The following is a 13967-nucleotide window of genomic DNA, read 5'->3' on the forward strand; positions in this document are numbered from 1 at the left end:
TCCTTGCTTCTAATGTAATCAATATGCAGTTTATAAAAAAAATAATAATGTACATTCGGCATTTTCCCTGTAATTTCTTATTGTTAAAAAACTGGTGTCCGTGGTATTCCTTTTTTGGTTTTTTTTCCCTTCTTTTTCCGCCTGTTTCTGAAGAGCTATTATGCTAGTTCCTAGAAGCTTTGAGGTGATAACAGGCATAGACAAGCACAATCTGTTCATTGTCAATATGAACGCTTGATGCTGCAACTGAAGCACACATGGGTGCAAACTCTTGATATATGCAGAAAACACATCTACAACCCTTTTTTGCACACTTTTTTTTTCCTCCTGAGTGGAAATACAGTCTCACCACCTTTTCACTACCAAAGCCTTAACATGTCTCACCCTCTGCTAAACCCTCCAAGACAGCAGGATGATGACATGGCACACTAAATCAGAGGGTCTGGATAAACCATTGTTTTTTTTAAAAAGGATCCTGAAGTTACTGATCTGACACTTCCATTGGAGAGTCACACTGGCATTTGTTTGCTAAATGTCTGCTCTCTCTCGCTCATCCATTTGAAAAAATTTCACACGTTTTCTTTGGTGATTAGTTCAAACACTTTTGCTGTCCAATGAATGAGGCTTATCCTGAGCGGTTACTGAGGTACGTGAGAGACCACATTTAGTGCACATAGCCAAAAGGTTTCAGAGCTGGAGTTCTTCAAGCACTCTGTGACAATGCTCATTGTAAAGCTTTCTGTAAAAACTCTTGGGTAGCCCCAAGATCTCAGATGTCACAGGTTCATTTTTATGTTTCAGATTTTTTGTGCAGTGGTGCTAAAGTAAAGTGGAAGTGAATAATGTGCATTGAATGTGTTTCCTTTCTCCTCGTCTTCATCCTCCTATTGCATTGAAACCTTATTAGAGGAAATAATTTTATTTTAATAGTAAAGAATGGCTCTTCATTCATTTGAAATTAACTTGTTCACCTCTAATCTTATTCCAGGAGAAGGCTGCTCACATGGGCAAGCTAAGTATTGCTGATGAGATTGAGTGACTATAAACAACCCTTACACAAGCACACCTTTGTCGTGCTCACATACTGAACTGCCATGACATTACTGGGCAATAAAACTAAGCAGGGCCCAAATCCTCTGTCTCTCCTGTGTGGTACTTACAATGTTTGGTGGCTCATTTATTGCTCCTCGTTATTAAAATGATGATCGGTTCTTAGTAGTTTAAAAAAGCCAACTTGTAATTCTGCTGGTGAGGATGGTGCCACAGGCCGCTAGACAAGATCCAAAGGGGGACAGGGTGTATTCCTGTGCTCTTATTTTGTCTTTGAGTAATTGGTGGAAAGATCCTCTCAAAGCATTGGTATACATGTTCAGCTGTAGATGGTTACAGAAAGGGCAGCTCCATAATCTCTCACCACTATGTACTGTGCAGGGTAGGTTTCCTGAGAATTGTGCTGATTATGTAATCAGGTACAAGCTGTTTAAGATTCATATGTAAAGACAGACATCTCTCACATAAAGTAGTCTGGTCTTTCTTTAGTCAATGGAAAGAAACAGGCACTTCTCGAGTGCAATTTGGCCCGTTTGAGACAGCTAAATCAGGATGAGATGATTCATGACATAGAAATACTTCTTTTCTCTTAGCGGAAAGTGAGTCTAAATGACTGGAAGAAATGCAGACATCTGTATTGTCACTGTCTAAATACAGACAAATAAAACCCATCCATTACATATGTCCTGAAGTAAAAAAAAAAAAAACAACAAACAACTAGAGTTTGGGGTGTACCAGCTCTAAACACAAATGAGCTAGCACCAGTAAAAATGCAAGTTAAAAAGTGATAAAAGAATCTTGTCAATGGGCGAGAATAATGAGTAAGTCTCCTATGTCTGGAGCTGCTGTTTTCTTTACTAGTTGTGTCTGAACTAGCTACATTACCAGCAGTGTAAGATATATGTGCTGCAGTTGTACTTTTAGATGCAGTTATTCTCAGCATTTTCTCTCTCCCACGATCGTGTACAAGTCATATCATCACCCCACGTCACTAGCACCACACAGCACTGGTCTTTGATCAGGGCAGATTAACTCGCTGTCCAGCTCTCATACTTCAATGTTTCTGCTTTTCATTTTATAGAGAAGCCAGATGGACCAAGTCCATCAGCTTACTTCTTCCCTGACCCTGCAAATACAGGAATGCTTTCCATAATACTGGTTTTTTTCTAGTGATTTGCCTAGTTTAACTCTTAAACTACCTGAGCAGCAGAGATTCCTCCTTTTCCTGTGAGAGGTTCTAGCACATTATGGTGCATCTCATAATGCGTATCTCTCTGATACTCAGCCTCTGAGGTATCTTCGTGTTTCGTTCCTGAGTCAGGCTGTGACACTGTGGCTGTATGAAGGCTATGCGAGGTTGGGAGCCAGAAGGAAGTATCCTCTCTGATATTAACTGTTGCTGTCTTAAAATGCACATTAATCTGACTTTGAATTCTGTAACATAAAATGAGTAGAATACTTGTATAGAAACTTTCTCCTTTTATTTTCTCCTTTGCAGATGATCACTCCAGGATATGTCTAAAAGGTGAAAGTAGCCACGACAATTCAGACTACATCAACGCTAGCCCAATTGTAAGTATGGTAACCTATGAGAAATAATCAAAATAGTCAGTCCCTGTCTTTCCTTGTTGTTAAAAGATGCTAACCTGAAGCACCTCACTGCTCAGGTTGTGCAGCCGCAGACTGTGAGCACCTCACAACTCTGATGTCTCAGGCTTTCCTTCCAAACCGAAGAGAAATGAATCTTCTACATGTACATGCAATACCCTTGAAGTTTATGTACTAGGAGAACAAAGTCAATAGATACTATTATTAGATATTATTAACTTACAGATTATAAAATTCAATGATATACCCTTAGCAGAGCTTTTCCTTCTCTGAGGAGGTAAAACTTGCTTATTCTTTATTGCTTTGTCCTGCCAGCTGCAGTTGTAGGAGGAATGGTTTCTGTAGGCGTGGAGAGCTGAGCTCCACAGGCTTCTGAACTTCTGCATCAGGAACTGAAATTTCCTCTTACCTCTCTTCCTCTGTAGCCCTCCCAATGCATGGCTTGATATTTCTGTAGCTCTCCCAGTTCTCAGAGCTTGCTGTTTTGAAAGCAAGAATGAGGTCCCTTACCACTTGTGTGTTCATTCGAACTGCAAGATAGGTCAATCCAATTTTTGCATCCAAATACTCCAGTGTGGCCCAGCTGCCCTTTCTCACTCTACATAAGCTGTGTATGAATCCTTCCTTGTCTTTGAAAGATGATAGGGAGAAAAGGTCTCTATTTTTAGACACAAAGCAGGTATGGTACAGCCAGAAGCATTGCCCTGTCATAGCGTCTTAATGGCAGTGTCACGATACCCATCTGAAGGGGGAAAAAGGCACCGCGTCCTTGACCTCCATGAGACTGCTAGTATCGGAGTCACTTTTGCTCATGGTTCTTATTCACATTAATTAGGCCCTAAAAAGTTATTACAGGGAAACTATGAGAAAGAACTTAGGATGGAAAATTAGATCTCACTGCAGTGGGCTGTATATGCCATTACTGGCTCATTTTCCTGGGGAGTATCACTCCCCCAGTTAAATCACTTTGTGTGGGCAAGGCAGCTGACAATTTGCAACAGCATGAAATTACAGGCTGCTTCCTTCCAATGTTGTTGACAATACTTTTTTTCTTAAAAAAAACCACCACAACTACACAGAAACTGTTCTCTAAGCTTTGTTTTTGTTACTTTCAGTTCAAAAGCTTTGTTTCCTTCAACATAGAAAAACGTTTTATTCAAAGAGTTAAAAGTACACAGAACCCAAAAATATCTTGGGGATGCTTTTTTCTTTGGCTTAGGGTAGAGGGGAAACCAAAGGACCTGGATGCTTCAGGGCTTGCCAGCTGCCATTTTAGAGGATGGGGTAGATGCGCACAGACTGGAGCAGGTTTTGGACCACTTTTAAGTATGTCTCTGACTGGACCGGGCTCTGGATGGCCCCTGGATCGGGAGATCAGAATACCTTGGTCCTCCAAGGAATATGTGTACTGCTTGTAAAGTCATTCACAGAGGTCCAGCTCCAGGGCTTCAGTGCTCTTGTTTGCCTGTCTTCAGAGCGCATTTGGTGAGTTATGGTTGGTCAAGCCTTAATTTGATAGTAAAAGCTGAGGTTTTGTGACAAGCAAAGGAGTAGGAGGTGTTAAGTGGAAGTGAGATACTGTATTCTTGAAAGAGCTTGGTTGTAATTCACATGACTACAGTATCGTGCAGAAGTGGAATTACAGCATCTGTAGACACGGCTAAGCCAGGTTCAATGCTGGCAGCAATACCAATACTGTGTTTTTACCAAATAACCAAGATGGGGTTCTGCAACCTGCACAAAATTTGGTGTAGGCACAGCTTAACTTTTTAGTAAACAAATTTGTTTGGGGAAGGGGTAAATTCTTGCATGTGTGTATATGCCTGTTGCAATTGTAATTCTGGATTATAGTGTATCTATTCCCTTAATTATGCTGAAGTGAGAAGTATTACTTTAAGTAGTGCTGGAGTTGGAGAGACAGGACCAAGATATACCCCACTGACATAACTGGGAAAGATTTGCTTTGTCATGATGCCCGAAGCTAATGCAGGCAGAGGATCTCTGCTTCTGCAGCTTTAATTCTCATGGTTTTACAGGAGATTGTAATCTTGCCTTTCCATCCAGCACTTAATAAGGGTATTTTCTTCTGCAAGGTTAGAAACTTTCTTTTTTGTAGCTTTCCCAGACTCAAAAGTTTAGTTCAATAAAACAAATCACGTTGATGAAGCAAAAAATCTTATGGTTGTCTCTAAATCTTTTACAGAAATATTTCTATGCCCAGAGATAAGTGGGTGCACAAGTCTTTCATTGGATTGGAACAAGCATCCAGTATCTTGCAGAGCCATGAAAAACTGCCCAGAGAAACTCTTGAGTTCCTCTTCTTCATGGTAGTATAGGGACCCTATTGTGTGGGAAGGAGTGCCACAGCCCACATTTGTGTAGATGACCTGCTATTCCAAGGAAAGAGATGCTCCAGATGGTTTTGTGAGTTCATTTCACTAAGTCAATAGTCATTTTGCTATTTTGAAAGCAGTAGATAAAATGTGTGTTTCCTGAAGGTGATGCAGTGGGAGGTTAGTAGGAGGAAATCACTACTTTGCAAGTCCATAGTTTGGAAAGATTCCCTGAAAACTGTTTCCTTTCAAAACAGATTAAATATCTTCAGGTTAGTGTAAACATATTTGTTGATCTGATACAGTTTTGTATAATGAGGTAAAATATAGGAGTGGCAGACACATTCAGTCTCTGTTTCTCCCACCACAGAAGCCTACTGGAATATTATGTTGGGCACTTGATTCTGCAATATTTACTGTGGCTGTACAGCTGTTGCAGCCTGAGCTGGACATACATGCTATTACTACTGTGGTTTATTTGAGATTTTTTTCTGTTAGCAGACACACATTTAATCAACATCTTTGTAAGTGTACGGTGGATGTGGAGTACCAGTAAGTGTGCCTTTATTCGCTCTTGCAAAAATCCTGCCATTTCTTTCCTTCAGACTGCTGCCTTTCAACTTAAATAACTTCAGTAATTATCATGTCAATACAATGATGTTCCTGGTGCATTTGCGCCTTGCAGCGCCTGGGTTAGGAGCGAGCATTGTAGTGAGCTGCAAGATGGGCATTAATAGCACAGGATCAGTATGGTCTGTACTGACTGGAAGAGGCTTTTTCCTCCCTGCGTGTGTGAGCTGTCTGGTGAGGGAAGAGTGTAAAATAAAGTAATTATATTTGAGCTTCGGGAAGGGAGGCTTCCAGTCGTGTACATGTCGCTGGGTATCTCCAGCTTCTGGGTCAGTGGTCCAGTCTCCAGCTGGGGCTCACTCAACCTTAACTTAAGTCTAAATGAGTGCAGCAGTACACCATAAAAAAATCTCCGTGCTAGACAATGAGCTGGCGACCTGCCCACATGTTTCTCCTTTTTAAAAAACGCTACCCCCCTCAAGACCTCCTTTCCCTGCAATGTGCTGTGAAAAGTGGGGTTAGATTGATGGCCTCACCGTGGCTGAGAGTAGGTGAGGAGAATCAGCAAAGATTTAGTCCCGAATTCTTCCCGTAGGTCTTTAATTTCACTGTAGCGTGAGGCCAGGCAAAATGAGTCCTTGCGATAAATTTGCAGGGTAGAAGTGAGGTAGAAATCTGCTTCCATCCTCTCTGAAATAACATAAAGTACTATGATAATAACTCTGCTATCGGCAGCTGAATGAAAGGCTTGCAATTACAGCACGAGAAGACCCTGACTGTGCAGAATAAAACTGTGATAATTACTTCTGTCATATTTGTACTTAGTCCTCATTAAATTTCGGGAAAATCATCCAGTAGTAAATAATGTGCAATCTTTGCTTTTAAATCAGAGGTCATGAAAGTAAATGGGAATTCTGTTTCTCCTCATAGGGTGTCTGAGAGAAAAAATCCCATCAACTACATTTAAAAACTCGGTTTGCTTATTACTGAAGACACCAGACTGAGGAATGTCATTACCATGACAGTTTGTTCAAACACAGCATACAAATTTCATCACCAAGAATAGACTCTGAAATTCATAATGGCATTCACGACCAGATTTACTTTTTTCATTCCATTAGGGGTTTTAAAGGAAGGGTTTAAAAATTGTTTTAAATTTTAATTCAAACATGAAGATGAGGACTGGTCTACCTTTTTAATGTTAATGCTGAGATGAATGTGATTACAAAGTTCATCTGCATTTGCTGGATATGCTTTATTTTACAAAAACAAATACTCTCTTTAGTTTTAGAGACTTCCTTTACTGTGTAGTAAATACATGCTTGAAAGTAGATTTTATCAGTATTACAAACACATTAAACCTGGAAACCACACAGTACCTTGAATCCGTACAAATTTTTCAGGTCTTAATCGGGGTTCAACATTCTTTCTGTCATATTTGGTCTACGCTGGATCTCATTCTGATCTCGTATGATTTAGGAGTATTTCAGCTGGACTCAGAGGATTTAGATCAGGGTAAATATGGTGTGTCAGACCACATCTCACCCAGCATTTTTCTGTGTGGGAAGTAAGGATCTGACAAGCTGAGAATGATGGTGAAGGGCAGGAGTGAATCGGTGTATCATTTACATGAGATTTCAGAATGGTCATTGATGCCTATTGACACTTCTACTGTGTACGGTTTTAGAAGACTACTTAACAAGAATCTGTATGTACCACTCTCAAGTCCAAATACAATAAATTCGAGGATTTGCTGCCAGAATGTATTGATTTTGCTGTATTTCATCAGTGTTATCAGTGAAATCATACAGCAGCACAATCTCTGTAAAAACTCAACACAATTCAGAGTTCTTCAGGGAATCAGTGCAAAGTCCTAGGGTAGGGCAACGGGGCAGTAGAACTCTTGAAGGAAAAACCAAAGGAGTAACTTTTATTCTCTAGTAAAGCAAAGTTGGAATGGTGATCTGATATTAATTCAACAAAGGTGGAACTAATTGTGATACTGTGATCTTTATATATTTTCCTACTGGAAGATACTGTAAGTCAACTTAAGTTACAAGTTGTGCCATTAATGTTTTGTGTAGTTTTTCTTTTCCAACAAGAAATCTGAATGCTCCTCCTTTTTGTTTCCATTTGCTTTTGATATTAGTGATGGAAATTACCACAGTCAATTGCATGATCAGTGATAGTAATCCTTAATCCCTTTCTTTTCCTAATAGAAAATCATGGGGAAAAAAGATTGAAACAATCATCTCCAGACTTGCTTTTGTTGTACTTCAGCAGAAAATGAGAATTTCACCATAGCACAACAGTTGTAATAATTGCAGGTTTTTCTTTCCAGAATGGCTGTTCGATCCAGTTCTGATGTACGCCTTGCGAACCTGGTGCTTTGATGGGGACACAGAGGGGAAAATCTTGGTCTTTTTGAACAGCTGCTATTAGGGTGATTTCTGAAGGTTGTTCCAATGTAAAATGTTAGCAAACAGTCGATTTTTATTTTAATACTTGATAGTATGGAGCCTGCTGTTCTCTGTTCTCTGGAGAATACATTTTCTGTTTTATTTTCATGAAGTGAGAAATCTGAGGGATCGTTGAAAGAAGATAATGACTACTGACATTAAAAAAAAGCCTTTTACTTGATCCTTGATTAGTTAGTTTAAAACCCATTACTGACTTTATTTCTTTATTCAAACTTTTGTTAACTTTGATAGATTAAGATGCCCTTGGTGTTCTTGGTAACCTTGAGAGAATAAAAAAGAACATAAAAACATCGTGAACTGTCCCTTGCAGTCACCTACTCGAGTTAAATTGAATGTGACCAGAGTAGTGATTTTTCACACTGTTCTTGAAATATGTGGCCTTTAAAACAGTACATATAATAGAAAATTGATGAAACCAGGAATTTCATTTAATTAGTTTAATCTTTGCGCTTATTTTTGCTCAGTTAAAGATCATTTAATAGTGTGATAGGGCTTTCTGCCATCTTCTATTTGCTTCAAGCAAGAAGAGTTTCTGCTCGTAATTGTTTTCAGTGCAACACAATGTGCTTGAAATGGAATAATTGTAATTGTCTTTTGAATTATTGTTAAACTGCTGATACACTTCACTACTCTGTGCTTATTGTAATGTTTGCCACGTTCCAACTGCACCTTTGTGACAGAGGTTGATTAATGCTGAAATGCCGAGATTGGCCTATTCCTGATTTACCAGTTGAATGTTGAGAAGTGTTTCCTCCATGACAGCGCCATTTACATCATCCTTGATTTCTTCTGCCTTTGCTTTCTGTCATGTCTACATACAAAAGAATTTAGTTTAAGAAGAAATTAAAAGTAAATTATTATTTTTCTAAAGTTTGGTGTATTCACGATTGGTTACATTTCCAAATCGGCCTCTCGCCAGTCAGACAACTGACATCATCTTCGAGTGGATGCAGCCTGCAATGCTTTCCGCTGGGAGCAGCAAGTCCTGCTCAGTGCAGGTCGATTCTCCTAAGCTAAGATTTTTCCAGCACAGTAAAACCTTTAAGCACATGATTAAATCCTATAGATCTCTGTGGGATTCAAAACAAAACAACGGAAATTATTTCAACCATAATGGAGCAAAAATAACCCCTTTAAACCTGACTTTGCTTAATCACATTTGCTGTTGTTTTCAGCTGTCTTTGTTTCAGTGTCTGGATTCTTACAAAACCAAGAAAAAGTTACCCATTTTGAAATGGTTCCTAAGATTTTTTTGCTAATACTGCTTTCTGAAGAAAGCTAGTTTTTCCCTGATCTCAAAATACCCACGGTAGTAAACATTCTGCTATCAAAATTGCTTTTATCAAAAGGCAGAGAAAGGCAGGTTGAAATTTGTTGTGAGCAATTGCTTGTTGTGAAGAGTTATTTGCTGATAAGAGAAGCATCTCAATGAAGTTCAGAATAAAATGATGGTATTATAGACATCCTGGTCAAGGTTTTTTATAACCAGGGGTGGTGAATCAGAAGTAAGCTTTTATTCTAAATGGGTTCAGTGACTTCATTTTACCTGTGTTGTGTTGTCATGGAGAATTTTAATATTAAGTCCAGCTTATTATACATCAGAAAATTAGAAACATAAAAGTGTTCTCTTCCTTTTTGCAACATTCATCATATTGTTGTTCTGTTAGAATAACTTACATCTGTTCTTTTATAGTTCTTCCCTCTTTTATGTTGCACATAATTATGAGGTGCCTTCTTTTACACTGACATGTACCATCACTGAAAATTTTGATAGGCTATGAATAAATTCAGTAGATGCCTGTTAATGCAAATGTGACTCACATTCATTCTTATTCAGATCTTATAGAACAGAATCATGTATTGAGACAAATTCTGCCTTCAGCTACACGGGTATAAGTTAACTCTCGCCGACTTCAGTGTCAGTGAGGCACACCCACTCATCTGAGAGCTGAACTGGGTCTCTTTTCTTTATGCTCAGTTTTGTCTTGCCCAGTTCAGGGTTAGAATGAGTTTGTTTGTTTTTTAATCCTATCAGCAGATCTTCTTTTTCAGCAGAATGAGTCCTAAGATTTAGAACCAAGAAAACCACCCATCAGTTCGAAAACATTCATTGTAACACACTAATCCTATTTACTCTTGATGGCTTTGTTTCTTAGCTTCTTTTTTTTTCTGCTCAGTGAATTTTCTGCTCCTTGAATTAAATGTAATAATTAAGGTCTTTAAGCAGAACTTCCTCTATTGAGGCCAAATCCATGCATTTAGATAAATCAGCTAACCAGAAAAAGCCAGAAACTGAATTTGTTCCCTATTTTTGCTGTTTTTTAGTTACATGTGCCCTTGACTGGCACAGTGGAAATGGAGAACATATTTAGATGTGTGGAGCATTCTTAACACTCAGTGTAGAAAAATGTTTCAAATGGCTCCTAGGTTGCTATGAGACCACGAGTACTGATCTCAAATAAATGCCTTTGTCAACCACCGTAAATGATCTTATGCTGCATATTGAGGACATAGGACATTGCTTATCATGTGCGCCGATTATCATCTGGTAGGATCAGTCTTTTGTGGAAAAACTTCTCCTCTGAGCTTATAAATAGAAATAAAATTCTTTGTTTGCCAATAAAGGATGGAGGGCCATGACAGTCCTTTAGGAAGTCCCTTGTTTCTGCTCTCGCATACTTTCTGTCTCTAACACAGCAAGGGATTTTCTTCTAAATAAATCCAGTCTGTGTTCTCTTCCCTTGTTCCAGATGGACCATGACCCTCGAAACCCTGCATATATTGCCACCCAGGGCCCTCTCCCTGCTACTGTTGCTGACTTCTGGCAGGTAAGTTAAATATCTCTTTGAAAATGGAATTTATGTGACAAGTCAAATGTCGTGTGCTTCTAGAAATGTAAGATGTATGAAAATATGTTGTGCTTGAGTCACAACAGGTGGAAAAACCTCCATTCACATGTCTTTTTCAAATCTGGTGCATGGATATTCAAGCCATTTATGTATACGACAAGCCCTGCGAAAGAATACTTGATCTGGAAATTATATTGAAAACCTCAGGCTGAAGTATTCGTATAATAGTGCCAGGTCTCTGTAATTAAGCTACTGCCAAGGACTGGATGATTTTCAGAGGGCCTGACCTTCTTAAGAGTGTAGCCAGAATTCATTGTCACTCTCCAGATCAAAAGGACCTAACACTATGTGCCATGAATTTTTCCATTGAAACCTATTTCTCACATGTCCCAGTTCCCCAAAATGCTTAAATTCGTACGTATTTTCCCTACCACAGGTAGCTGAGTTAAAGGCCGAGTTAAGACCCTGCTGCATAAAGCTAAGGAGGTGCATAACTTTTTGCAGGACCGGGGCTGAAGGCAAGGATTGCTGATGCAAATATGAGCTTACTTTGCATGGAGGTTTTTTATGTGCTTACGCAGCTCTCAGATTTGGACATACACACACACCGCCGGGCTGGGGTATGCAAATTGTGTGATGGATATGCTGCGTTAAATTCCTTTGTAAGTGTGAAAGTGCACCTGAAAGCTTGCTGAAGCTTACTGAAGGGAAGAGGCCAACTGAGGTTTATTATCAAGACAAACGTATGTTTTTATTTCTTGGTTTGCATTATAAATGTAGAAGCATTTGTTCTGAAGGAAAAGAGTATCTGTGTAAAAATTTCAGAAGTGCCATTGTATTTTAGGGGCTTGCATCAGTTGAAATCATCATGTCTCTTCATCTGCATCATTTGGTCTATGATTAGAAAGTCTTAACTGATCCCTATTGAAGATGCTTTTCATGTCACAATTTTCTACTGTTTCTGATGAGGAATCAGGACATTTTCAAAAAGGTTGTTTGATTTTGGGTGCCTGGATATTCAGATGCTCAGTCTGAGATATTTTGGGACTGGTTTTTAAAAGTGCAAAGCAAATGCTTTCTGCTTCAAGTCAGCTGAGCTGTTGGTCTGGCCTAAATTTTCAAGTAACTTGTGATTTTTATCTTCGTTATTTGGTAATTAGACACAATTGAGAACACTGATCTTTCTTCCCTTGGCAGGAGTATTCCTTATAACAGGCATGATGCTTAAGAATGTGTTTCTTAAGTTAAACGTGCAAAATCAAAGACCATGTTAGCTATTCTGTAATTGTATTTTATGATTCCGAAGGCCCAGGGGTTTTTAATTGTATATTTTTGCATATTTGTATATTTAGATTTTGTGTATTTTCACTTGTTACTGCACCTTTTACATGTTGGAAAAAATGTATGTTCTAATTTTTAAAGGAGGCATTTAAAGAATCATTGCTGCTGATGCAGAAATCAGAATTAATCATACAAACATAGTATGAAGGATATATTTTGTTCTTCTCCCATTCTAATTTGAACAGTTAGGCAACCTGTTCGCATAGACACAGAGATAGAACATTATTTCTTTCTTCTGTGATCCAACCGTCTTCATTCCAACTTTGTACTCAGAAGGTCTCTTTCTTGACTTTCTTTCTTCATGCTATTTGTGAGTGGAGAGTCTTCACTTTCCTTCACTTGCTTTCTGCTCTTTTTAACTATTCCTCCTCCCCGTTATCCTTCAGTGAAAGTTCACTGCATCTCCCCACCAGATTTGCTGTAAACAGAAACCATTCAGCAACCATGGTTCAGCTTCTGCTCAAGTGTGGCTACATATCCATTTTTTACGTGATATTCTTATGTGGTTTCTTCTATTAGGTTCCATACAAAAGTTTGTTTCTTACATTTATTTTGATGGTGCCTGTCACTTCAACATAACAATCTACCTGTATCAGTTTGGTCCATCACCCACTTTTCTTTAAGTTAAACTTCCTACAGATCACATGTCAATGTGCCAGCTCCTGTCCCAAGCTTTTTACTTGGCCCAGGGTATCAGCCAGGTGTGATGAGCAGGCTGAGAGAGAGATTAACTCCTCACAGAACGCCACATCCATAACCACTGAAATGTAGTAGGTCCATTGTACAAGTCAAAAGCCATGGCTTGAAGTTGTTGCAGTGTATGCCCAGATGCATGAGCAATGTTTATACCTGTTTTTCACCTGGTAGTACCTATATTAAGGTAAAGCATGGGAAACCTGAAATTGCTATGGAAAATGGAGTATTAACTCCTGTCAGGGCGGAATCCTTTGAATACAATTCTTGAATCCTCGAATACAATTTTCTGTAGTTTATACAAGACCATGGTGCTTCCACCAGGGATTGTTTAAAGATTCAATTATTCATCCTTGATATGTCTTCTCAGTGGTTCTCCTCCCTCTCCCTCCTCCACTTAATACCAGCTGTTGCTGAGCTGTGTTGTTTTTTTCCCCTTTTGTGTGCTCAGTGAAGCAGTGTTCTGACTGATGGAAGAGTGACTGCCTCCAGAGAGACCTGGGACTATTCTGTTCCTTGTCTAAATGCACAATGTCATGCTTTAGCAAGTCCAACAGAAACTCTTGGAGCTTGGCATCATCTTCTATGGCAATATGTACTAGATTTATTGTTTCTTATTTTTGCAGCAACTTAACTGCTAAGATTCCCAAGAGCCTAGTTGCAGGGTGGACATCAGCCAGGCCATTTTACCTTGGCTGAAAGGCTACCCCAGGAAGAAACTCTTACAAAATGTTTCAACTCCTGTAGGCTTTTCAAACTGATTCCTAGAAAACACTTGTCTACAAAGTATTTGTTTTACTTGAAAGTATAAGATAACTTTCTTGGCATTTACAACACAGCTGGTATCCGCAACAAAATCCAGACTGCTTCTGATTTGTCCTGACTCTCTAGATTCTGTGCTCAGGTTCCAGAGACACTTTCTAAACTTAGTTTCCCTTAAACTTGCATTAGATTCTTCCACCCGTCAGTGACTACATCTACATTAGCGAGCAGCGTGGCCTGCTAGGGATAGATTTATAGTGTGTCACAGTACTTTGTAGGTT

General features: G+C 39.1%; 1 protein-coding gene across 1 annotated transcript in view; it reads left to right on the forward strand.

Annotated features, from left to right (window-relative positions):
* PTPRN2 (protein tyrosine phosphatase receptor type N2) overlaps positions 1-13967 on the forward strand; it is a 663537-nt gene that overhangs the window by 604902 nt on the left and 44668 nt on the right. The window contains exons 16-17 of the mRNA XM_056337581.1: positions 2549-2622; positions 10792-10869. Of these exons, the coding sequence (XP_056193556.1) occupies positions 2549-2622; positions 10792-10869 (152 nt within the window). The remainder of the gene's footprint in view (positions 1-2548; positions 2623-10791; positions 10870-13967) is intronic.

Source organism: Falco biarmicus, chromosome 4, assembly GCF_023638135.1.
Source record: "Falco biarmicus isolate bFalBia1 chromosome 4, bFalBia1.pri, whole genome shotgun sequence".
Classification (NCBI taxonomy): Eukaryota; Metazoa; Chordata; class Aves; order Falconiformes; family Falconidae; genus Falco; species Falco biarmicus.